Source organism: Lissotriton helveticus, chromosome 4_1 (genome assembly GCF_964261635.1).
Source record: "Lissotriton helveticus chromosome 4_1, aLisHel1.1, whole genome shotgun sequence".
Classification (NCBI taxonomy): Eukaryota; Metazoa; Chordata; class Amphibia; order Caudata; family Salamandridae; genus Lissotriton; species Lissotriton helveticus.
Window position 1 is genome coordinate 449,040,388 of NC_136063.1, and position 25,624 is coordinate 449,066,011.

Consider the following 25,624-nt stretch of genomic DNA (forward strand, 5'->3'; position numbering starts at 1 on the left):
CACAAGGACGTAGGAGCCCCTAATATACTCCATAACGTCCACAGCCTTTTTATCTTGCTAACAGGGGCCCAGGTATTAAATTTACCTCTTACCCTCGGGAACTGGGACCACCTGGATAGCTTTTAAAACCTTTCACCTTCATTCTCACCAGCACTGCACACTCAGTAAGAATACCTGCTCCTCAGTAATCTGGAGTCGCAGCACACCCGGGACACATTCGGTGTCACTGTGGTGGGCCCGATGATGAAGCATGACACCAACTAGGTTGGTGTGTGAGGGCTTCATGTCCAAACCTAAGGGTTTGCCTACAGATATACCTTCTGAGTTCTCTCTAACACAACATAGCTAGTCCTATATTGATTTCTCTACATATAACCAGGGGACCCGGACTGGCTTACCCAGTCCTCTCTCTCCCTTTTGATTTGCTGATTTCTCTCTACCTGCCACCGGCATGGGGTAAGGTGGCCTTGGCAGATCTTGGCAAAGTATAGACCGGACTCCCTGATGGTACCTTGATTATGGGGGGGTGGGGGGGGGGGGGGAGGGGGGACTACAATATGACTATGGACGATACGATAGACACCCACAAAGGCAAGGGGCTAGACCGAATGACCTTATGGCAGAATTCACCACAGCAATGGGGCTCTCAGATGTAGGGCGGGAACTACAAATGGCAGATTCCCAATATACGTATTTCTCTAGTGTGCACGGCAGTCTTTCCCGTATGGACTACTTCCTAACGTACACGGCCTCAATAGGTAGTTTTAGACGCCCTCAGACGTTACCCAGAGGTATCTCGGACCATTCCCCCATTGGGATTGAATTCACTCACGGGGAACGACAGGCGCATACCACTACAGTTATTAACCCATGGCTGTTGAAAATACCTGACATAAAAGAAGAACTATGTTTACGGACAGGGAATTATTTTACAGAAAATCTGGGATTGGTGAACTCGGCACAAACTATATGGGAGGCATATAAGGTGGTTTTAAAGGGGCATGCCCTGTCACTGAAAACGAGGTATATTGTGAAACAACGCCAAATATTGGTTCAGCTGGAGAAGCAGCTCCGGGGGTTAGAGGCAGAACATGCAAACAGTCCCGCAAGCAGTACACAGCATAGATTGACCCTGAAACAGGATGAATACAGAATGAAGACGCACGAACACATGATGGCTAAGTATCGTGCCACCCAACATAGGCTGAACGAACTGGGGGACAGAGCCGGTAAAACCCTGGCATGGTTGGAAAGGCGGGAACAGGGCACAAGGTGGATGCCTCGACTGACGTTGCCTAGCAGGGAGGTCCTTAATCATCCCAGAGATATCGTGGAGGCATTTGCAGATCATCTTGAAAGAATATATTCTCCTTCCACTACGTACACACCAGGAGACTCACGTCAGCTTCTAATAGATAGTGACGTGCCAACCCTCTCGGAGCTAGAAAGAGAAGCGCTAGACAAGGACTTGACAAATGGAGAGATCCAGAAAGCCATTGGTCAAATTAAGTCTGGGGAAGCGATGGGATTGAATGGGACCCCCATTGAGTTCCTCAAAATCATGTCCTCTCAGGTGGTCCTACACTTACGGGCTATGTACGAGGAAAGTTATGAGAGGGGCACCTGCCAGCAGACCAACGTATAGCTAGTATTGTTGTTATCCACAAGACTGGGAAACCAGTGGACCACTGTGGCTCATACAGGCCTATCTCGTTAATTAATGTGGAGGCAAAGATCTTGGCGAAAGTTCTTGCCACACGACTTGGGACAGTGATTTCCTCCTTGGTACACCCAGATCAGTCTGGCTTTATGCCAGGAAGAAATATGGCTCTTAACATACGGCGATTCCATAATGTGACGGTGCGCAAGGAATTTATGGCGGAAGATGCAGTTATATTGTCCTTAGATGCCTCAATGGCATTCGATTCCATAGAGTGGTCGTATTTATTTGAGGTCCTCACTAGGGTTGGACTGGGCCCTACATTTATAGGATGGGTGAACCTGTTGTACACTGATATACAGGGACAGGTGAGAGTTAATAATTATACGTCCCGGCCTTCAAGCTGAGAAGGGGCACCAGACAGGGGTGTCCAATGTCCCCACTGCAGTGCTCCCTTATTCTGGAGCCCCTGGCGACCTGGATCCGTCGAGATGTGATGGTAGGGGCCTGCGATGGACGGCAGAATACGAGGACAGAATATCCCTATATGCCGATGACATATTATTGTATCTTGCCTCCCCTTACAAATCCATACACTCTGTTTTGAATATCTTTACAAACTTTGGGAAATACTCAAGGTATGCAATTAACTGGGGCAAGTCTGTGCTGCTCGTGCTACAGGGACAAACTCCCCGTCTCCCTAAAGACTGCACACTGGAAGTTGCTGTGGAAGGATTTAGATATCTAGGAGTCTTTGTTACACCGGACCCGGCTCTTTTCTATAGACATAATTTGGCAACCCCGATGGCCAGACTGCGAGAAGACGTAAAACACTGGAGGTCGCTGCCGCTATCTTTGGTGGGCCGTGCAGCTCTTTTTAAAATGCTGGCGCTCCCGCGATTCTTATATATTCTTCCGAATTGCCCGCACCGAATCCCAGACACGTACTTTGTAGCAGTGGAGGGGGAGGTACGAACACTGTTGTGGGATGGTAGGACTCCTAGAGTGGCATTTCAGAAACTAACAAAAGGGTGGTACGACGGGGGTATAGCGTTGCCGACCTCAGGCTGTACTACTGGGCCTCCCAGCTGGTGGCTGTGAATCCTTGGATATACTTCCCGCCAACTGACCCAGCCTACTCCCTAGATAGGTGCCAGACAGACTGCTAAGGCTATCTGGGTGCCCTTTACTCCCGAACCAGGAGACCGAGATATATTGGTCCAACACTGCACACGATACAAATTTGGCGTCTGGCAAACTCACGGCTGGGCTGGGCTAACATTCTCACCAAGGTAACACCATTGTGGTACACTCAGAAACTGGGCATGCTGTGCTATCAACCAGAGTTTGATAGATGGGATATGATAGAAATCTTAGTGGTGAAGGACTTAGTCAAAAAGGGTGCGATACTCAAATTTGAGGACCTCCAGAAGATTTATAAGTTGTCTCCAGGGGAGGTGTTTAGATACCTGCAAATAAGACATGCCCTACAGGCGGCTTTCCCAAGCTGTGAGGACATACCGGACTCATTGCCACTGGAGGACCGCCTGCTAGATGGGCCACTGCAGTCTAAAGCCATATCCTTAACATCCAAAAAACTTAGCAATAATCTACCTGACAATTTTGGCAAGCTCAAGGAGCAGTGGGAGAGAGACCTGGGACCGATTGACGAGGAGGATATCACCCAGGGAGGCGGCCATTACGCTTAGATTTAGACCATGGGTACTCACAAACTTTCTCTCGGGGGCCAAATTTACACTGTGGTTTGTGTCCGAGGGCCGTATCAGTGGGGGTGGGGTCAGTGGGGGAGGGGCGGGGCTAGAGCAACAAAAAAAACCTGACCATGAGGTTGATCACTGGTCCCTGCAGCGGACACCTTCATCCACTGAGCCACCAGACCTGGCATACACACATCTCTCTCTCTCTCGCTCTCTTTCTCTCTCTGTCTCCCTCCCTCCCTCTCCCTCCCTCTCTCACTCTCCCTTACTCTGTCCCCCTCCCTCTGTCTCCCTTTACCTCTCTCACTCCCTCACTCTGTCTCCCTTTCCCTCTCTCACTCCCTCACTGTCACTCCCTTTCCCTCCCTCCCTTTCCCGCTCTCACTCCCTCACTCTGTCACTCCCTTTCCCTCCCTTCCTTTCTCTCCCACCCTTTCCCTCTCTCACTCCCTCACTCTGTCTCCCTTTCCCCCTCACTCTGTCTCTCTTTCCCTACCTCACTCCCTCACTCTGTCTCCCTTTCCCTCACTGTCACTCCCTTTCTCTCCCTCCCTTTCCCTCCATCCCTTACCCTCCCCCTCCCTGCATTCATTTCACTCTCTCACTCCCTCACTCTGTCTCCCTTTCCCTCGCTGTCTCCCTTTCCCTCCCTCGCTCTGTCTCCCTTTCCCTCCCTTACTCCCTCACTGTCACTCCCTTTCCCTCCCTCACTCTGTCTCCCTTTCCCTCCCTCGCTCTGTCTCCCTTTCCCTCCCTCGCTCTGTCTCCCTTTCCCTCCCTTACTCCCTCACTCTGTCACTCCCTTTCCCTCCCTCACTCTGTCTCCCTTTCCCTCCCCCACTCTGTCTCCCTTTCCCTCCCTCACTCTGTCTCCCTTTCCCTCCCTCGCTATGTCTCCCTTTCCCTCCCTAGCTCTGTCTCCCTTTCCCTCCCTTACTGTGTCACTCCCTTTCCCTCCCTCACTCTGTCTCCCTTTCCCTCCCTCACTCTGTCTCCCTTTCCCTCCCTCACCCGGTCTCCCTTTCCCTCCCTCACTCACTGTCACTCCCTTTCCATCCCTCCCCCTCCCTTTCCCTTCCTCCCTCCCTTTCCCTCCTACCCTTTCCCTCTCTCACTCCCTCACCCGATCTCCCGTTCCCTCCCTCACTCCCTCACTGTCACTCCCTTTCCCTCCCTCACTCCCTCACTGTCACTCCCTTTCCCTCCCTCACTCTGTCTCCCTTTCCCTCCCTCGCTATGTCTCCCTTTCCCTCCCTCGCTATGTCTCCCTTTCCCTCCCTTACTCTGTCACTCCCTTTCCCTCCCTCACTCTGTCTCCCTTTCCCTCCCTCACTCGGTCTCCCTTTCCCTCCCTTACCCTCCCTTTCCCATCCACCCAGGGCACAAGTCCTAAAAAAATAAGTGGGGGGACGCTGACGTCACAACAGGAAGTAATGTCATAAAAGGTGGCTTGCACCATCAGATTCATTGCCTCCTCTTGCTCACCCCTTAGATGCGATTGCATCAGAGAAGCCAGCGCGTAAGCAGTGTTCTGAATGAGCTCCAATCTCACCCCAGAGAGGCCAAATAGTGAATGTGCTGCTCCATTTGCTCCAGTTATCGAGCTCCCGGTAAAATAAGTGGGGGGGACGCCGTCCACCCGCGTGGTACCTCGACTTGAGCACTGCTTCCACCCTTCCCTCTCTTACTCCCTCACCCGTTCTCCCTTTCCCTTCCTCACTTATTCTCCTTTTCTTTCCCTCTCCCTCCCTCTCCCTCTGTCATCTCACCCTGCCTCTGTGTCAGCCCGGGCTGAGACCGCTTTGGAGCACACACACATAGTCGCACTGAGCACATTAACAGGTCTTTAAAAGACCATTAGCATGTTAATGAGGCTGTGTTGTTCACCTCTTAGCGCCCCTGCAGCTCCACTCCAACTATGACAGGAATCCCCCGGCCGGCCCCCACAGAGCAGCAGAGTCTCGGAGTCGCGCTGCTGTAACTTAGTTTGCACACTCTTTAAAAAAAAAAAATTAAAACACTGGTATGATGTGTGCAAGGTCCGCGGGCCGCCAGGGAAGGCTTGCCGGGCCACCACCGGCCCGCGGTTCGTACTATGAGAACCCCTGATTTAAATTAATACAACTCAGGGTTTTACATCAATCGTATATGACGGGGATAACCCTCGCAAAAATAGGTGCAAGACAAGACAACCTCTGTTTGAAGGGCTGCAAGCAGCCGACTACCTTCTCTCACACACTGTGGTTGTGCCCGCGGGTACACTGTTTCTGGGAGAGAGCCACAAATCATATACAGTCTGCACTGGGAAAGACGGTAGCTAGTGACGCTGGGGTACACGCTGGTGAAAAGAGAACTGGCGAGGGGATGGGGCGGAGTGGCACCGCCTTCCACATCGGTATGGTTGAAAGAGCTAGATAGATGTATGATTGCGGAGAAAGAAGTTTTTTTAACCCGGGGGTGCCCTAAGAAATGGGACAGAAAATGGACGTTTATAGGGGGGAAATATGTGTATTGCCAATGGGGGGGGGGTTACAAATGTGCAGGGAGGTGGACAGATGTAACTTCTTAATGTGTTTGCTTTATCAGTCTCTGAATAATGTACCATGATGAGAGTAACCAGCTAATATCATCTGCCAATAACTTCTGTATGTCTGTCATGCAGTTTAATAAATATATATATTTTTTTTAATTACTCTGTCATAAATAATAAAACAGACAGGTTGTGGCTGCTGAAGGGTATGATGACCCTAAGTAGCTATGATATATAAATGTGTGAAAGAAATTGTGTATAGGTTAGGTCGACATGTTTCACGCCCTTGATGGTCTCAAGAGATACCTAACGCTTTTTCAGGACCAAAGTAAAAAGTGAAAAGTTAGACAAAGTAGGGGAGTATTGGCAACTGCCTCCTTAAATTGTTGTAGTGCCACCAGTATGACCCTGGTGGTGGTCCAATCTAAAATGACAAGAGGAAAAGGAGAGGAGGGTACAAGACAGACAGTACATAGAAACATACAGTCATGTCTCTGGTGTATAGATCCTGATACAACCAGATTGTCCCTTATATGTGGGCCATGTTAATGTTCCTGGCCTTTGAAAGGTGGCCAGATGCAGTCACTTATGATGGCTGTGCATAATGTTAAAACCAATGCTCAGGTAGAAATAATTAGTAAAAAACAAACAAAAAAAGAGGCACAGCTCACAGGCAGGGTGCAGTGTATTTAAAAAGTTGAACATGTCCTTTCAAGTTTTACATGTGCTGTTAGGGAAAAACCTCCAAATTTGTTTTTTACTACGGTGAGGCTTACCTCTCACTTAGGATAACATAGGGTGACCTTATCACATTTAATAATTGAAAACTTTTGATTGAGAGCAGTAGGACCACCTGCTGCAGCTACGGACCTCCACCTCTCTACTGGAATTCTGGCGAGCACTCAAGACTTGGCTGTTCAACTGAGTCACCTGAACCATCATGACCCTCAAAGCATCTGGATTCCCTTTCAGGTGATTAGCTGTGCGGTATAAATCCACTTGATTGACTGTAGGAATGTCATGTTTACTCTACATGCAGCCAGGGCATGTAATGTAAATGCTACTATTGGGCCTGGATCATTCATTGTTTTAACCACTAAAGTAGCTTTTTAAAGCATTCATCGGATCTGCTATTGCAGCTTGGGTGCAGTTTCAAACTTCCATTTCGTCATGGCAAAATAAACAATGCCAGACATAAACCTTCCTTTATAATATATATAAGCTACTCCTACGGTAGGCCCGAATTAGCCCAGTAGGGAAAGGTGCAATGTATTTAAAAAGTTAGACATGTACTTTTAAGTTTTACACAACTAGGTAGTGAAACATTATTATGTTTGTTTTTCACTGCTGAAGGCCTACTTTTCTTGTAGGATAACATTAGGTTACTATGCTGCCGTCGGCAATACGGGTGAAGCATAGCGATTATTAGGTGGCGGTATGAGCCACACTCATGAGCCAAAAGTGGGTTTGTTGATAGTGGGTGGTCCAGGCATTTAGAAGCAGACAGTCACTTATGTCATATTGTTTAACTTACAGTTTACGGTGGTCCGGTTGCAGGGGCGAACCTGGATTTGTGTATTCTTCTCTTACATTAATTTGGTGTGCAAGGCCCTCAGGACATAGGTGGTTGACACGACATACATGATATCAGACAACTGGAGAGTGAGACTTATCTTGGCATCATGTGCCAGTTCAATTTCAAGGTTACCATTGGAGTTTAAGGGTTATGGCTACACTTACAGTGCAACATAGGAAGGTGTCTTGATGAGCAGAAAGCACCACTTGCAATTTTTATGTGTGACATATACTTCTTCTTGTGGTATAAAGACAGCTATCAGCATCATTGTGTACCATTAGGAGATCAACCTCAGTCGTTTCTCGAGAGGATATCTGGCGTGGAGGTACTTATGCACATTTTTAGGATATTTATACTATGGGTGTATGCTGTAACATAGTACTACACGAGTGCACAGTCACCTTTTGTGGGACACACTCTTTGGGTTAAGAAATCTTTGTATTAATGCATGGCATATTGTCTTGCGTTGGGGTGAGTTACTCACTTAGAGGGTGTCACTTTTGTTTGGATAAGCAAAGCACAATGCTGTTCTTGCTCTTTTTTCTTTCTTCCTTTCTATACTTTTTCTTCTTTTCCGTTGAGTTGTGTTTCGATGATCTTTCTCCTACAGTTTCATGCTTAACTCGGGTTCTTCCTACCTATTTGACATTTTCTTACACAATTACTTCACAGAACCAAGGGCCTTTGATTAATTAAATGCATCAATGTGATTGTATCATATATATAGTTACTGGCATCATTATTTGTTTGTAGATTCCCCTACGGAAGGGTGGTCTCATCACCCGAAATGTATTGGGATTCATGTGATCCACGCCTGGCATATATGATCGATATATGAAAAGAAAGTTGTTTTGGAGAAATCTAATTGTTGCTCACAGTGGCAAACGATGTGTATTGTTATAAACTAGTTTAGTTGAAGTATAACAAATGTGAGACACTGTTGAGTGCAGGTAGTAGTGCACTTTCTGTCTAAGACTTTTGTCCTCGTTTTTTTCTGCACTTTTAGAAAGTTGGCGTTTTCTTGCCCTAACCATTTGGTGCTTGCAGCCTGTGTCCTAGGTCACATTATTAAGTGTAGTTGGATTTCTCCCAGATAGTGAGACAAAGAGGGAGTAGGTGTTGACAGGATGGAAGAGGTTGAGCTGTTCCCAATTACATTTCAAATGGGCTGCATCGAGCAAATTCACAAATAGATTGCCTCTGTCCTAATATTACCCTAGACCCTTTGGAGCTAGGGTAGGGAATGGAAGGAAATTCAAGAAACAGATGTGGGGGTGGTGGGGGGAGTCCAAATATGTCTCTCAGAGCTGGCCCCGGGAATAAATAACTCTTCAGCACACTTCTGGACCTGTGGACATCCCAGAAGAAGGACTGCCTGGCTCTTTGAGACGGAAGACTAGATGTGCTCTCTCCATCCCAGGGTAACTGAGTGACTCTAAGGGCCAGCTGGCTCGCCTCTCATTCTGAGCTACAGAGGCATCCCTGTAACCTTCCAGCTGACCTCCTTCCCTGGAACTCCTTGAGCCCTGATGGCCTCTGCTGGAGAGAGCTCCTGATCCCCAGGCCTGGGTCCTTAGCTGGCATCAAAGAGAACTCCCCCTGTGTAACTGAAGGTTCCATCAAATTCAGCGTAAAGCCTAACCACACAGCTGCAAGCGATACTGAACCCGGCGCCGAGAGATGCAAAGCCCTGCAAATCACAGATCGCGAACCAAGGACATTAGGTACAATCCTCAGTTGGCTAATCTGGGTCCTGTGCTCTCCCATTGTCGGCCTGAATTTGTGACTTTGTCCCAGTCCAGCATGACCAGATACTCTTAGTTGGCACTTTAGGCACTCTTTTTTGTAAACCTTTAAAATTCAATATCTCAAGTTCTACTGATTGGATTTTTGTTAATTTGGTTTCAAGTTGTTTACTCAATCATTATCTGTTTTACTAAATTGGTTTAGGATTTTGCATGTTTTATGGTTTCACTTTATTACTGTTGGTGCGCTGCATAAAAACTTTACACATTGCTTCCAAGTTAAGCCTGACTGCTTTTGTGCCATGCTACCAGGTTAAGCACAGGGTAATTTAGTTGCTCACTCAGACAAGGATTGTGGTTATTGCTTGAGATGGGTTTCCCCCCCTCAGCCAATAACCCAATTTCTCACAACTAGCATCAAGCTTGATTATGCTAGTTAATCACAATTTCATAATGCATTGAAAATCAGGATCATCGTGCTAGGTAATATGTCATAATAGAAGGAATTCCAGACATCAGTGTAGGACACCATTGCACGATGTGCTAATGAAATGTATGAACTAAGCATGTAAAGCAAAGTCTCAAAAGTAAAGACAAAGAGCGATGCACTTAAAATATTTTATTTAAAGTATGATAAAAACATATTCTGTTTATGTCATTTCGGAGATCTTTTTAACATATGTATATATTTTAGCAAGTACATACAGATATGCTGCTGTAGTTTTCAGGACAAACCTTAGACGGAGTAGCAACATTTTCAAAACAATATAAATACTTATTTGAATTTGTGCAGCATTTATAAGAAACCATCCCTTCCCCAAGCGCTATCTAGTTTACAGTACTAGTGTGCAGCTTACCTAATGTTAGCCCCACCCACAAAGGTTTGTCTACAAATCATACCCCTACATCTAAGTATAAATACCTCAATGAATGGTTAACCTTCAACAGTAGGAACACATGATTCCAGACACTGTAACAGCAAACACTTCTTGTATACTTGAATAGTGAAAATGTAACAAAAAAAGATTAACGGAATTCTCTTGACCTATATAATATGCTATGATAAAGGCGTCAAGCACTGAGCGCTGCGATGAACACACAAAGGCAATGAGGAAAATTCGGCCAAACGTTTCCCGCACCCGTTACGGAAACATGCGCTTGTTCACTTGCTGTAAAGCTACACATTAAACATATTCCAGGAAAAAAAGGAAGAAAAGCGAGAACGTGTGGTTTGTTATGTCCAAACTGCAGATGATGCTTTCCAAAAAACATAAGGCTATATTTGCCAGAACTGCAATTAGGTACACTTATGATGTAGCTCTATATCAACAGTTTATGGCAACATGTATGCAAGTAGTATATTGGGAACTTGTTGAGTATTTGTACGCAGCGGATTGTGTGTGACACAAAGAAACCGCTTAAAGTTCTGGGATATCTGAACATACTTGATAGAGAAGATCATTCCCATGGAAGACTGTGTCCATTACTTGGTCGGTAAAGCAGCAATCCGGTGAAAGCATTTGTGATACACGCCTTTCTTCGTGACATGCAGCATACAGAGGAAGAAAAGAAGTTTTTCCTGAGCTGCAACCCATCAAGGGCTGCAATTCAACAAGAAAATTTGCTGACTCACAAAGGAAGCCAGCAATCAACAGTGAATGCTGGTGTGTGTTTATTTAAGAGACAGTATAACAAAATGACATTTTATTGCACTTTCTACTCCAGTTTATCACAACCGCATAATGTGCTGTATGCCTTATACTTGTGATCCATTTGCACTGGTCGGTGATCATCTCGCAGAGGAGTTGGAAGTCTTCAGTAGAACAACAGAGAGATGAACACCACTTTCAGACCAAAATATATCATGAAGAAGAGAAATATCGACAACATTAAAAAATACATGGAGTTAGTCACTGTTCGTAGACTTAATGTTCATGATTCAATGCCAAATGATACATTTTCTGAAAAGGGATATAAAATCTTGACAACATACAGATTGTAAGTTATCAAGCAGGGGATATTCTACCACAGCCATCAGCCGCCAGTCTTCTACCTGCAGTATACGATAGCTGCCTTAAAATTCAGACTCCCAGAATGGTGTTCTTGTCATATGGTTTTGGTACAAGGAAACTGCCTAAAAAGTGGAGAGTACAGGACTTACACTTTGTAATTTGCATTCGCCAATTGAACCAGTTTATTACAGTGGGGACTGGATTAATACTGCAGTTGACGCATTATCAAGTGGCCAGAAGCTGTACATGACCAGACTAGAGGAGATGTTAGTGAATCTTCAATCACTGGGAGCTGCAGTCTTAGGCAGCACCAGTTTGACACTGGAGGGCCAGAATTTGTAGGCAAGACATGCACAGCAGCCTCATGCTTATTTACTGCAGCTCTGCTAACCAACAGATTGTTTTTTTGAACATGTCCAGGAAGCTGTAATTCCCCAGATGTCCTTCACACTGCTCTGCCTTTACAACAGATACAAGACTGATCTTTTGGTGCAATCCAGTTCACCAGGCAACCTAATCTTCAAAAGAATGCATTTACATTGTAAAGCAAGAGAGATCTTGTGGTTAGGAGAGCTTAAACGATAGTCGACATTTCCACATAAAAGAGTGACAAATTTAACCTTTCATGGCAGGAACTTGATAGATTTCTCAACAGAAATAAAACAGGATTCGCACGGTCCAATTTGTATTCAGTTTTAAGTGAACTGTAGTAAATAGAGGATTGTAAACTTATAGTGAACTACATAAAAAAAAATCTTTAAACAGGAGAGATTTACTTCAAAAACTTCAAGCTGCCTACATGTTAAGAGAAAACTCATCATTTCAGCACATGCATCACTGTTTGGTCTACTTATGGCTTAAAAAGGGTCAGAGGACTATTAGGTGTATCAGAGAAATTCTTAGGCTTGACAAGAAAGTGATCGTCACTCGTCACAGATCATAAGCCACTGGGAGGCATCATGCTTAAACCATAGCTTTCCCTCCCATCTGCCCAAATATTAACCACAACCTACTCAAGACTAGCAGCTCAAATGTGATTGTTTTCTCAGTTTAGTCACCTTAGTAGGGCATGCCACCATACACCACTGTACTTTTCTATTAGACAGTAAAAGGGGCTTTTTTGATTTGATTAATTTATAATGGGTGGAATATAATATTTTGTAGGTATTCCAATCCCTTTGATCTAAGGGCTGGATTCTGAAATTCAGAACACAATATTTATTGGAGAGGTAAAGTTTAATGCTCAACACCCCACAGAAATAACAATTCTGTAGAAGGCCTTTGTTCTGCGTTTGTGGTTTTGAAATTAGGAACATACTGTCTGTTGGTGCAGTGCATTTTCATGCTGAAAACATCCCAGCCCGTAAACATAACAATTTATGGGTCTTTCTATTTATTAATGTCTTGAGTTGCCTTTTTTGCCCTATCCTTGCCAATGTGTTGCATGTAACTTTGGTAACTAGTTTATGCCTGCTGAATACGCTAATCCTGGTTGTGAGCGCCAATTACATGAGAATTAAACTGAACCACAATTATAGAAATGTCATCTCTGTACATTCTAGCAAGTTCTTCTGGAAGACTAAGCATTTTGGACAGACGTTCATGGTCAACTACTCCAAACTCATTGTTACCCACGGCATGTCGGATGAGATGAGTAGCCGCATTCTGGTCTTCAAACACAGAGGAGATCCTGGCTCGTCTTTCCATTAAAAGACCATGCATCTGTGCCAGAGTGACCTTGTAACCACCAACAGCGATAGGCTGCTGATGGTGGACACCAGTTAAGTACTCGCCTACAATTTTAACTACATCTTGCCTGTGCATGGTCTCCCAGAGTCCATCTGTAGCCAAAACTAGGAACTTGTCCTTAGGTCGTAGTTTGTGATAGATGACCTCTGGTTCAGCGGTGAGGTAAGGAGGGCTGTGATAGTTTGGGGGAACAAATTTAGTGTACTCATTGTCGTTCAACTGATCTGGACCAGACTCTACCACTCTCTTCTGAAGCTCAATGCTCCATTTGAACTTCACATCTCCGAAAGCTCTGAAAGGCATCAGCAATCCAAGCAACCGATCTTGCTTTACAACGCTTTTTTCCTCAGACTTTGGGTGCTCGGATTTCAGTCGCTTAACTTCCGACTCATTCTGTGCGTTATGGTCATTAGACAGTGTCACCGCCGACCAAGAACCATCCTCTTCCTGCACACCAAGCAACGCCCTACTGTCACCAGTGTTGGCAACATGCAAATCAACACCATCCACGTGAGCAACACAGGCAGTGGCTCCAGAAAATGCCACTCGCAAGACCCAATAGTTTAGGAAAGAGTTGGGATCACCTACTTGAGCTTCCAATGAGAGATCGCTGTCAAGCCTTTTGAAAGCATTAATCAAGGCCTCTTTTACGTCTGTTGTTTCGCCACTGTTCAGGTCAATAAGCTCCTGCCAGTAAGTTCTTAGACTGTTGAAATACAATTTAGAAGCTTCCTTACTAAAATAATCATTGGGGTGCTTATGCCACTGCAAGATGGGCAAGAGAGCTCGTCCACTTTCCACGGCATTTTCTATCTCAATTAAAGTGTCAGGAGGTAACAAAGAAACCGCAATGTAGTAAAAAAGTCGCTCGCTGACAGCCTGAGCGCAAGCACAGCCAGCATGGCCATCAAAAACCCCCAGAAGCATTCCTCTAGTCTGCAAACATGTTGCTGCACTCCTACGGTCTTCTATTGGGGCATTGGCTGGTAGCTGGTTGCTGTCAAAGCCAAGGATTGAACTCACATTTTTGCCATCAAACTCTGGAACCTTAAAACTGTACTCATTGGCTTTCAGGATGCTGTTGACTTGCGGGGGAGTAAGATAACATCTCTGCGGCGTAGTGACATATCTTCTGATCTGGACTAGCTGCCTCAAGTTCTCCTTCGGCCGGCAGACTGTCGTGAGGTTCTTTTTCTGAGGTACATACCTCAGAGGATTCGGAGTCGAATGAGTGGATAAGCAGCAAAGATGTCTGCGGTGACAGTAACAGGCCGCGCTACAGATCCTGCCAAGTTCACAATTGCGCATTAAGGGGAACAGCAGCTGAGCTGGTGCTGACATGGCATCAGTGAGTATGGTCGGAGTGGCACTTCGCACTGGAATCTCTGCTAAATAAAGAAAGAGGAAAGGTTAGGTCAGGTCAGGTGACAATTAAAAACAACACAATGGTACAGCGAAGAAACAGGGGAGAGCCCAAACTTCCTCCACACCCTCTCAGAGCATCTATGAATCAGGATTAAAAAATAAGGTAAACACAGTAACCCCAACAATATCTTGATATTAGATTTAAATTCAGGTTTATTTCCGCTTATTCCCATCGATTTGTGTGTGTTTTGTTCTATGATTACTGTGATATTTCATTTAGTGTGCCATTTCTTATATTGTCCTCAACATTACATATGTATTGTTCTATGTTATATTACAAAGTTTTATTGTTTTCATGTGTTCAAAATGTCAATACAATTGTATTAAACATACACAAAATGTAAATTACACCTCATGCAATGTTAGTCGTGCAGCAAGGCTTTAGGTTTGGCAGTAAGAAAACCATAGTTTCTCACCGGGAAATATTCTAATTTGAAAGCTACTTTTATAAGCCTTACATAATAGGCTTATAAAAAGTACATTTTTAAATGCTAATTGCCTAAGACCGCTCCGAGCAAGAGCAGTACTGGGTTGTTCAGATGGCAAGCAATGCAAGTCTGAACAGCTTTTGGGACGGAGCACAAACACATTTGACTGGTGCGATTTCATGTCTTTGGAGCAAGCACAGTCTCGGCTTCATACTAAACGCCTTTTAGCACCATATTATGAAAACAGAAATGGGAGGTGGTTATGTGTGGAATGAACCTTTGTGCATATTTGTTGCTTGGCATCTTGAGGTGGCGACATGTTCTGTTTTGTTTTTCTGCTATTCTGTTTTTGTGCAGCATTATTGCAATGTGATTTTGTTGTGTAGTACTGCAGTTGTTTGCAGTGTTTGAACCGTTTTTTGTGATGAGCCCTCTTATGTTTTAACTGTGTTGTTATACTGCTTTGTCATACGAGCCAACCTTCCTGATTTAGGCAGAAGAATACTTATTTGAAGGGGCTCGTCTTGCGCGCCTCCTGATTCCTGCATGCGAAAACCCAATTTATCGGCAGGCTTCTGCCAACTGGGCCGGGTCTTGTGTGACTCTAAGTATGCAGGCCAGTGCACAACATTTTAGTCATGCTCTCTCTGCCTGCCATTGGGCTTTCTCCGTGCTCCTGACAGTTAAGAAAAATAAAATATATTTGCATTTTTGATACCTGAGCAGCACACTTGCAAGTCCCATACATGACAATAGACCCGATTCAGGCCTCAATAGAAGTCAATGGGAAAAAAATCTTCCATTCTACTCTATTTATTTGAAAAGTTTTATATAGCGCAAACGTGACCCTTGGGGAATCAGATCACTTTAAAAGTGAATGAAGGCGCAAACATACTGATCAGTAAAATATGGTCTATATACATATATGACAAGAGAAAAGTTTATTCATAAAATGGAAATGTTTATTATCTATTCTAGAAATGTATTCATAAATAGAAGTTTGACTTCTTTCTTGAAAGAGGTAGATGAAGAGATCATTCTTATTTCAGTGGGGAGAGAGTTCCAAATAGGAGGGGCAATGCCAGAGAAAGCTCTATTACAGCTTTTCTTCCAGAAGAACCTCAACGGTTTTAGCAGTAAGGTGCTGGAGCTTATTTCTAGAGGATCTTCAGCCACTGGAAAGTTCAAGCTTCTTAGCAAGATAGCTTAGAGTATTGAAGTGTAGAGCTTTGTGAGTCATGCATGTAATTTTCAATTTAATTCTTGCTTCATTCCGGTGCCAGTCGAGGGACTTCAGGTTAGAAGAGTTGTGATTGTTCCTGTTTGATCCAGTAATGAGTCTTGCAGGACAGTTAAGGGAGGCCCTTAATGGGGCTGTTGAGGATCTGAGCAGGCATGAGAGGGTTTTGCTTCCATACTCCAATCCGGGAATCACGAGGGCTTGCACTGCAGATTTGAGTTCTTTTTTGTGAGAGGAAGAGTTTTAGTTTTCTTAAAATGTTAATTTGGAGTTTTACTCCTTTAGTATCAGCACTAATGTGCTTCTGCATATTAAGGGTACTGTTGAGAGTAATTCCTAGTGCTATTGCTCAATCAATAATTTGTGGTGTGCATTTGAATGCTGGTAATTGCTTCACCTATTCATTGAAAGTGTACAACTTATTAGGAGGTGCAATTAAGAGGAACTAATTTTTTTGATTGTGAAGTTTGAGGTGGGTGTATGACAGCCAATTTCTGGTATTTTGAAGAAAAGGATAAAGGGATTGGATGTCTTCAGGGGAGGAGACTTTCAGCTAAAGTTAGATATCATCAGCGCATACAAACGATAGTGGATTTTGGATGAACCTAGGATTTCTGTTAGTGGCTCCATGATTAGATTAAAGATGGTGGGTGAGAGGGAGGAGCCTTGTGGGGCCCCAAGTATGACCGGACAATCTTAGAGAGGGCTGATTTACCTTGACTTGTTGCATTCTATTTTGAAGAAAAGAGGTGTTGAGAGTCATGCTCAACCGTATCAAATGCGGAGGAGAGGTCCAAGAGGATTAATAGTCATGATTATTTTTATCAAACAATTTTAAAGCATCGTCCACTATATGTGTCAGGGCCGATTTCTTTTGTGCTAATCCCAGAATGGAAGTCAGATTGAAATCAATTGAAAAGATGGAATTGCTCAATGTGGTTACAGAGTAGGACGTGAACACATCTTCCAAGAATCTTTTCAAAAGTCGGAATGTTGGAAATGGGGTGAAAGTTGTTAAGGTTCGTTGGATTAGCCATTGGTTTTTGTAGGATAGGGTTGACCTGCCTGGGATTTTGCCCTGTAGAAGTGATGCATTTACAATCTTAGTCCACAGTGAGAGTATGGACATTATGATCTCATTAAAGAGGATGGGGGAAGTGGATCGATGAAGTGGTTTGAAGGTTTTACATGTTAGAATTTTGAGGATTGCGTTTAATCAATTGCTTCGAAAGAGCTCCAGGAAGCGTTGTTTTTAAGGATGTGCTCCGGAAAGCATGCGGGCCCACCCATCAGTGTGGGGGTACTCTAGTGTATAGTGAGTGAGGACAATGCTCCTGTACTATCTGCAAGTCAGTTTTCACGTTGTCTTTTCAAGGGAGAAAGCGGCAAAATCTTCACAGTTGGGTAGTATGTTGGATCCATCCGGGGAGCGGTTGGGTAGACCACTACATTAAGGCTTAACCAACTCAAATAATTGTTTTGGATGTTTGTTGGTTTGTTCCGGTTGGATTCTGAAGAAATTTGCATTGGCATTTCTAATACGTTTGTAGTAAGTATTCCTATGAGATCTTAGAGGTTTGTGGTGTTCAAGCGATAGAGATAATCTCCATATTCATTCGGCTAGTCTCAGGTTACGTCTTTCAGTGTTGAGGGTATCATTATACCAAGGTTGCGAGTCTTTGGTCGATAGTCTTTTTAGTTGTATGAGTGCAGTTGCGACAAGAATATTCGTCGTGGAGCTAGTAAAAATGGTTATTGAGGTAGTGTAAATCTAGGATATCCTCTGGGGGTACTAGATGTTATCGCTGAGGGATGTCAGTTTAGTAAGGTTGATATTACTCAAATTTCCTTTCCAAAGTTTTGGTTTGAGTGCTTGTGTGGTATTAGTTCTCATGGGTATAATGATGAGGAATGTGATGCAGTGATGGTCAGACCAATTACAGGGGAGGATAAATTCTATTTGGACAGAGTTATCATTTGCGATGATAAGATCTTGCCTTGACAGCCTTGTTATGTGTGGGCGGTCGCAGTTTTGTATCAAGTTGAGGTCAGTGAGAAATGTTTTGGGGCTGTTAACTATAGGGTTGTTCAGATCCTTCCAGTAGAGGTTGAAATCACCAAGGAAGATTTGAATGCCGTGTTGACCGGTGTTTGTTATGATGATATCCCTAATTTGCTCTACGAAGGAAAGGTTATCACCATGTGGATGATAGAACATGTGTAGTTTACAAAGATGTTTGTTGTAACATGCAATGTCCATACATAGATATTTACATTAGGCTGTTACGGTGAATACAAGCAATGCCCCCCCCCGCCCCTGTCTGGTGGTTCTGTCAAGTCTGATGAGGTCATAACAAGGAGGGACTCGTATGTCAAGGATAGGAGCTGAGGAATTGTTTAGCCAAGTTTGTGTCAGCAATGCCGACAGCATGTCTTGCAGCTGATCTACAATTGAGAAGAATACATTTCAGAAAGGATTGAGGGTTACCGTTTAAGTCTGGGTAAGGGTAACTCTCTTGAGGTTGTCTTTATTTATAGCTCTATGGTTGGGTTTAGAATTTCTGTGTGGTTTTGTAAAGATGGATTGAATGTGACTCAGATTGCCGATGCTCTTATTGTGCAGTGAATTGCATGATTGTAGGAGGGAGTGCATATCTTCCTCCGATAAGGAGTCTTTATCAAATTTAGTGGGTCTACAGGGGAAGTTGGGACAGGAGCGGGTTCTCCATCTCGACTGCAGGCACTTCAGGAGGGATTAGACCGGATTGGTTGTGGGGTGAGTTGTTGGCAAGGTAGGGTAAACGATAGTTTGTTAATGGTCTGGCATAGTCAAACTGAGATTTCGGATTGGCCCGTTGTTTGTTGTCGATTTAGTAGCGATATGTATAAGGCATTGCAAATCTGCCTTAAGAAGATGTAGGGCTTGCGAGACCTCATCCAGTCAGGCTTCTAGTAGTATGTTACTTTATTATGTTCTGTTGTTTACATTTCTGCTACATCTCCATGCCCTGAAAATTCCTGTGACCATTACAGTCACTTTGGTCCAGGTGCCTGCCAAGTGTACACTTATTTAAACATCCTACGCTTCCAACTAAATAACTAACCAAACAATGGCTCATATTCCTTGGCAACACTGCCAAGCATTTCAACATTTTCCTTCTATGCCAGTTTGGAAACTACTCAATCAAAAGCAAAAATGGTTCCAATGGTACATAGGCACTGAGAAAGTGTACAATAACGCAGTTATGGAATGACTACCAAACAATCGTTATGCACATACTGCAATGTGAGTTTCTGCACTGAGGCACAAACAAGATTGGTACTCTAATTTTGTGTAAAATTGGCCACCCTCAGGCGACACTAAGTGGTCATGAGGACTCAGTAGAAATTAAACTTGCACATGAGTCACTGCACCTGATAACAAGTGTTAATGCTATCAATCGCAGGGCTTTCAGTGGAGAGCCCTGCTGTACTTAAAACAAGCAAAGCACCACCAATAGGTCTTGCCTACGAGAGAGCTATTGGCTTAGTTATTATTTTTTGCCATGTAGTACAGCAGCACGGCAGCTGTGCACTCGACTGAAATTAAAGAAAACAAAAATAAAGAGAGAATTAACGCGGCCAGCGCTGGAAGGGTCATGGTGCGCTTATTTTGTATTGATTTTGGGGGTGGGATAGAGTGCGTATGGGGGACAACACCGACAACAGAAGGAGCGTGGAAAAAAGCGCTATGATGCAGCCTGCACTGGATGCGTCATATCGCTTTTATGTATTACTATTTATTTTCTGCCATGTGCCTCATGTACATTCTTGTAGGAGCCTTTTCGCTATCCTAATAATGTATTGTGATTACACACAGAGACGTGAGATTTTATAACAAGAGGAGTCAACAAAGCAACAAGTCACACATTTACTATAGATCAGTGCTTTGTTCATCATAAGGTACGTTTCCCAGCATCTGGTAGAGCATAAACAATAGATGGTATACGTTATTATTATCAATAACAGACATTTATTAAGCACGTCGTTCCCCTTGCAGGTATCATGGAGATATCATATGGCCCGAAACATCATAGAACCTCCTACCTTGCAGCAGTTATCCTCAGTGTCGCAACAATGAGTCGCATTTTGGACAGAGACAGCTGTTTAGACTCTTCCTAAAGCAGAGCAGGTTTCTTTTGGCTTTCTGCGGCGCTGGAAATTTGTTGCATAACTGAGCTGCCTTAACCTGAAAAGATCTTCCGCCTGACCGTACTTTCTTAAACCTTGGGGAAGAGGTGTGGCGCAGCGGCCAGGGCAACGGACTCCGGAACACGGGGGCTCACGGTTTGGGCGCCGGTGGCAGATCAGCCCAGCACCATGTGACTCTGGGCAATAGCTCGCTTAATCTTCCCGACGGCCCCCAGCGCCTTGACACCCTCGGCTAATTGTTCGCGCTTTACAAATACTGGACATTTACATTTTACATTTGGCACACGCACCAGGTTGGCTAACAAGACCATAAACACCTAGTAAGCTGATAAGACTTATTTCCTTTGTAGTAGCAAAGGACCGGAGCCGTTGACTGCTTTATAGACTATGCATAATGCCATAAAGTCAATTCTTTGTCTTACTGGCAGCTTGTGAAGCTCCTTCCAGGTGCTCAAGGCTGAATCCGGTCTTGATTCATTTAGGGCAAGCTTAGCTGCCAGAGTTTGTATCCTTTATAGTCTCTTGACTAGGCAGTGTGGTGCCCCTGATAACAAAACATTGCACTAGTCAATTCTTCTTAAGACAGTGCATTGTATCACTAGCTTCCTGGCTGGCTGAGGTAGTTCGTGAAACGATTTTCTTTAAACTCTTCAGAATACCAGAGAAAATAGCTACCCTTTGAATAATATGGTTTTCCATAGATAGGCGTTCGTCCATCATTACTCCCAGATTCCGTACCTCCTGAGCAGTCCCGTGATTTTCGAAGCTATTCCAGGGCCAGAGGTTACGCGGGAGCACGGATGGCCCCTTAGAGGGGGCACAACCCAGGAGCTCAGTTTTGTTTTTATTAAACTTAGGCGAGTTTCTCCTAAGCCAGTTTGCCATCTCTTTTAGATGGAACGTTATACTTTCACCTGGCTCCATAGAGAGCCCAATGTCTAAATGTGTGTTTAAAAATGGTGCACTGGTATTCTTGCAAGCAAGTCGAAACTGCATAAAAGGTTGCAAGATAACTAATAAATGAAGTGCCCCGATTGTGCCATGGCACTTGTAATGACCGGTTACTCACCGGTAATATTCATTACTCCGAGTCGTAGCCCTCCCCGTCCCAGTCCTTACCAATGAGCATAGCTCCTCCCACCAGAAACTCCCAAGCAACTAAAAACCCATCCCTTCCCTCCAGGCCACACCCACACCCACAGGCATATAACCATGTGACCCGCCCATCCACATCCTGTACCACCAAGCACAAGAAGCCGAACAGGGAGGGAGGGATGGGAACCAGGACTGGGACGGGGAGGGCTACGACTCGGAGTAATGAATATTACCGGTGAGTAACCGGTCATTACCTCCTCGTCAGCCCTCCCCGTCCCAGTCCTTACCAATGAGCAGATACCAAAGCAAGAATCGGCTTCACACAGTAGTAAAACAGACTCAAGTCGCCCAGGCAGGAAGGCACACAACCCGAGCAGAACGCAACCCAGCGTCCCCAAACCCAGGAGACACAGTCCCACACATCAACCAACGACAAGAGGACATAAAAGCGCGAGGAGAACACCCAGCAGCATACATGCAGAACACAGCCAGGGAGGCCCCCCGGAAGCAAGCCCAAGAAGCAGCCACCCCCGAGGCCAGGAACCTCGAACCGACCCAGGCGCCAACACACCACAAGCCCAACAGCAGGCCGCACAGCGGACACAGCCACCGACGGAGAGCAGCCACAAAAGGCCCCAAAACAGGACCAGCCAGACTAAAGGCAACAAAAAGGGAAAACCACCCCATAAAAAAGGCACCGCAGGAAGGAGGAACACCTCCAGAGCCCGCACAGCCGTCAAACAGATTAGCCGCACCCAAACCCCAGAAAGAGGAACAGGATAGAAAACAGGCAGAACCAGAAACTCCAACGAGGAGCAAAGGAACGAAAGAACGGCACCAGGAGGAACCATCCAAAACCACCCGGACACCAAGGGGCGCACCGGCCCAACGCCCGAACCCTGAACGGCCAACACATCTGCCCACAGAGCACGCAGGGAGGACACAGCCCGACTCAAGTCGAAGCCAACCGCCCAGAAACCCAAGACACGCACCGGAATCCAATGCATACACACCCCGTGCCGGACAGTAAACCAGGAAGGAAAACCCCACGACCGGCACAGGACAGGAGAGGCGAAGGGCAACCGAACAGAGGAAAGGCACACAGCAGGCCCCCACCCAACAGAAGAACAGGGCAACCACCCCCCAGACAGCGCCGGACCAAACCAGAGAACAACCTCAACCCAAGGCGATCCTCGGAGATGCAAAACAGGACCAACAACGGAACCTCGAACCAGGCCAGCAAGAGGCTCAACACGGACCGGGAGGGAAACACCCCACGCAGGTGAGTCGCCACAAGAACAAAACCCCCGGCAGACAGAAAGCCCAAAGGGAATGTCAAAAAGTACCACCAGGGGACATAGTCACAGCAAAGGCAGGATCCAAACCCAGGCCTCCGAGGGCGGGCACCACCAAAGGTACAAGAAACACCAACTAGCCAAAGCTCCAAGGTACCACCACACAGTCCGACCAGACCGACAGGAACCACAAGAGGAGCCAAGGCAGAAAGAGGCCAGGCCAACCGAACCGACCACAGGAGAAAAAGAAAGCAGAAGAAGGACCCAAACCCACACCAGTGCGAGCCTGCGCCACCAGAGGCACAAGACAAACCATCGAGCTAAAGCTCTCCGGTCAAATGAAAGCACCACAAGAACCAAAACCACCAAGGGACATCACGAAAGCAGAGGCAGGATATGAACCCAACTCCAGAGTGAGCCCACGGCAGCAGAGGCACAAGACATACCATAGAGTAACAGGTCCAAGGACAATCAACGCCCAACAAGCCCAAGACAGTCACAGAGGCAACCGCTCACGGGACATAAAAGGGCAGCAACGCAAGAGGAGCGAACCACCAGCCAACAGGACAACCCGCGGCCAATGGCCACACCCCCCGGAAACAACAGCAGACAGCCCAAAGAAGCCGGAACCCAAAGCCCCAGAGCAAGACACACCAGGAGGAAACAAGCGCCAACGGGCCCAAGGAACAAACCCCACAGCAGCAGACAACAGCCGCCTAACATGGAGCCGCCGGGGAGAAGAGGAAGACTGAGCCCCCAACAACCACCGCAGTCCTCGCAACAGAGCCAGCCCGCAGGGCACCGGCGGGAAGACCCCACCAACCGAGGCGCCGAAACCACCCAACGAACAGTAGCACCCGAGTGGCGCAAAGAATGGAAGACACCAAGACCAGAATCCACCCAAACCGACTCAGGAGCCAGCAAACACCCAGTGAAAGGGCCGGAGCCGGAAGGAAAGAAGAGGAAGAATCTACCAACCGGCCAAGGATGGGAACACCCGGAACCCCAGAGCAGGGCAAACAGAGTAGCTGAACAAAACCACCCAGGGAGCCAAAGGTCAGCAAACACACCAGGAGACGCAGACCATCCAAAAGGCAGCCCCAAAAAGCGGAAATGAACACCCCCACAGAACGTAGGAACCACCACGAAGCCGCGTGAACCGTCATATGAAAGCAGGCGTCCCAAAGAACCAGAGAATCCAGGAAAACCCACCAACAGGAAGAGAAGAAACAACCGAAGAGACACCATCATGAAGGAATGAAGAGGGTACCACACAGGCCCAACAGAAACGAAGCCCCGAAAACCGAGAAAGAAAGTCCGACACATCGCCAGAGAACCCGGAACAGGGGCAGCGCAGAACCCATCCAGTAGCCCAGCCCAACAAGGAGGGACCAGCAGAAGAGGAAGCACTCAGAAAACCCCGGGACATGTGGAAGGAAGGAACCCACCGGCCGCGCACCACACCACAAAAGGGTCGGGCAATCAAAGGTAACGAAAGGCAGACCAAAAGCCCGCACACAACCCGTAAACTACCCACACCGAGTAATCGGACTGGAGCCAACAAGAACGACCGCAGCCGCCAAATCGAACTAGGGCACCAACGGAACCCCAAACTGGACAGAGCCCCCGAAGGAAAGCCCCATCACAGCAGCCCCACAAGCAGCACCGCCTCCCCAGGCCAGAAGCACAATAGCCATCGAACAGCCACAGAGGACCAAGCCGCCGCCGTACCAAGGGAACCGAAGGACAAATCCGTCAGGAAACGCAACAGCAGTCCCAACCTGGAAAAAGAATCAGAGGGAACGTAGCCCACAGCACCCGGTAGTCCAAGGCGGCCTCCCAACCAGGCACCAACCAGGCCCGACCATGCCCAACTCCCGAGAGCAGACCAGAGCAGGCGAATCCAGGGAGGCAAGGCCGTAGGCCGCAGAGAAACCTCGACAGCCACAGAGAAGCAACCGAACCCAAAAGCAGGGGCAAGGCACAGACAGAACTGTAGGACCAGAGGCAGAAAAAGATGGATCCAAGGCCACGCAACAAGCAGGACCACAGAATAAGAAGGAACGGCACCCACAGATACCAACAGGCACCGAGAAGGCACACCAGCCAGCAGGGATCGACCATCACTACAGCCAGGACACCACAGCGAACCACTGTAAAGGACACCCCACCGCCAGAGCCAGGGGAAAAACAAGCGTGACAACATCCTTCCACCCCCCATCAAGCACACCGCTCACAGAGTACAGAAAGACGGAGGCCCACAAGCCCCAACAACAGGAAAAAGGGGAAAAAGTCTACAGACTTCCCACCTCCCAAGGGCCAAGGGAACCCCAAACAGTCCCAAACACGTAGCAGAACACCATGAAGCCTGCCCACAGGACTCACCCGAAACCATGTCCGGGGCCACGACAGCAAAGCATCCAGCACATGACAACAGAGAAGGAGCAGTGGAAGACCCAGCGACCACCCCCCCCAGTCACAGCGGAGCCCAAACCACACATCTCCAGTAGGGGAACAGAACAGAGAAAGTAGTGCCCAGACCAAGCAATGCAAGATCCACAAGGGCCAAACAGGGAACGCCACACCCCAACAGGATAGTAGGCCAGCCCAAACATGACATAAAGAGGGAGTCCCAGACCCCCCCAAACACCATGATCCCACTAAATCAGGGACTCAAACGCACATGAAACCACAGGTATCCAAGGGGAACAAAACACAGCCGCCAAGCAGACCGTCACACACCCACCTGAAAGGAGGACAGACGTGCGGAGAAGCCAGCCATGCACAACACCCCCCCCCACCCCGGGCGAACCCGCTAGGACAGGGAATCAACCTGGAAGAGGGGAGGCCCCAGCAGGAAGACAAGTCGTGCCACCACCACGGGTCCCCTCCAGAAACAAAAGCAAAGCCCCACAAAAGGGGCAGAGAGCGACCCACGGCCGGAGAAAGAGGCCAGGGGA

General features: G+C 46.5%; 1 protein-coding gene across 6 annotated transcripts in view; it reads right to left on the reverse strand.

Annotated features, from left to right (window-relative positions):
- Window positions 1-9,833: 9,833 nt before the first annotated feature.
- Window positions 9,834-25,624, reverse strand: part of PDP1 (pyruvate dehydrogenase phosphatase catalytic subunit 1) — a 98,111-nt gene continuing 82,320 nt past the window's right edge. For 4 of the 6 annotated variants that reach the window (XM_078687037.1, XM_078687036.1, XM_078687038.1 and 1 more), the window contains exon 2: window positions 9,834-14,378. In XM_078687037.1, coding sequence (XP_078543163.1) covers window positions 12,724-14,331 — 1,608 coding nt within the window. In that variant the 5' untranslated portion in view covers window positions 14,332-14,378 and the 3' untranslated portion in view covers window positions 9,834-12,723. The remainder of the gene's footprint in view (window positions 14,379-25,624) is intronic. The other 2 variants (XM_078687039.1, XM_078687041.1) reach the window with 1 other exon arrangement.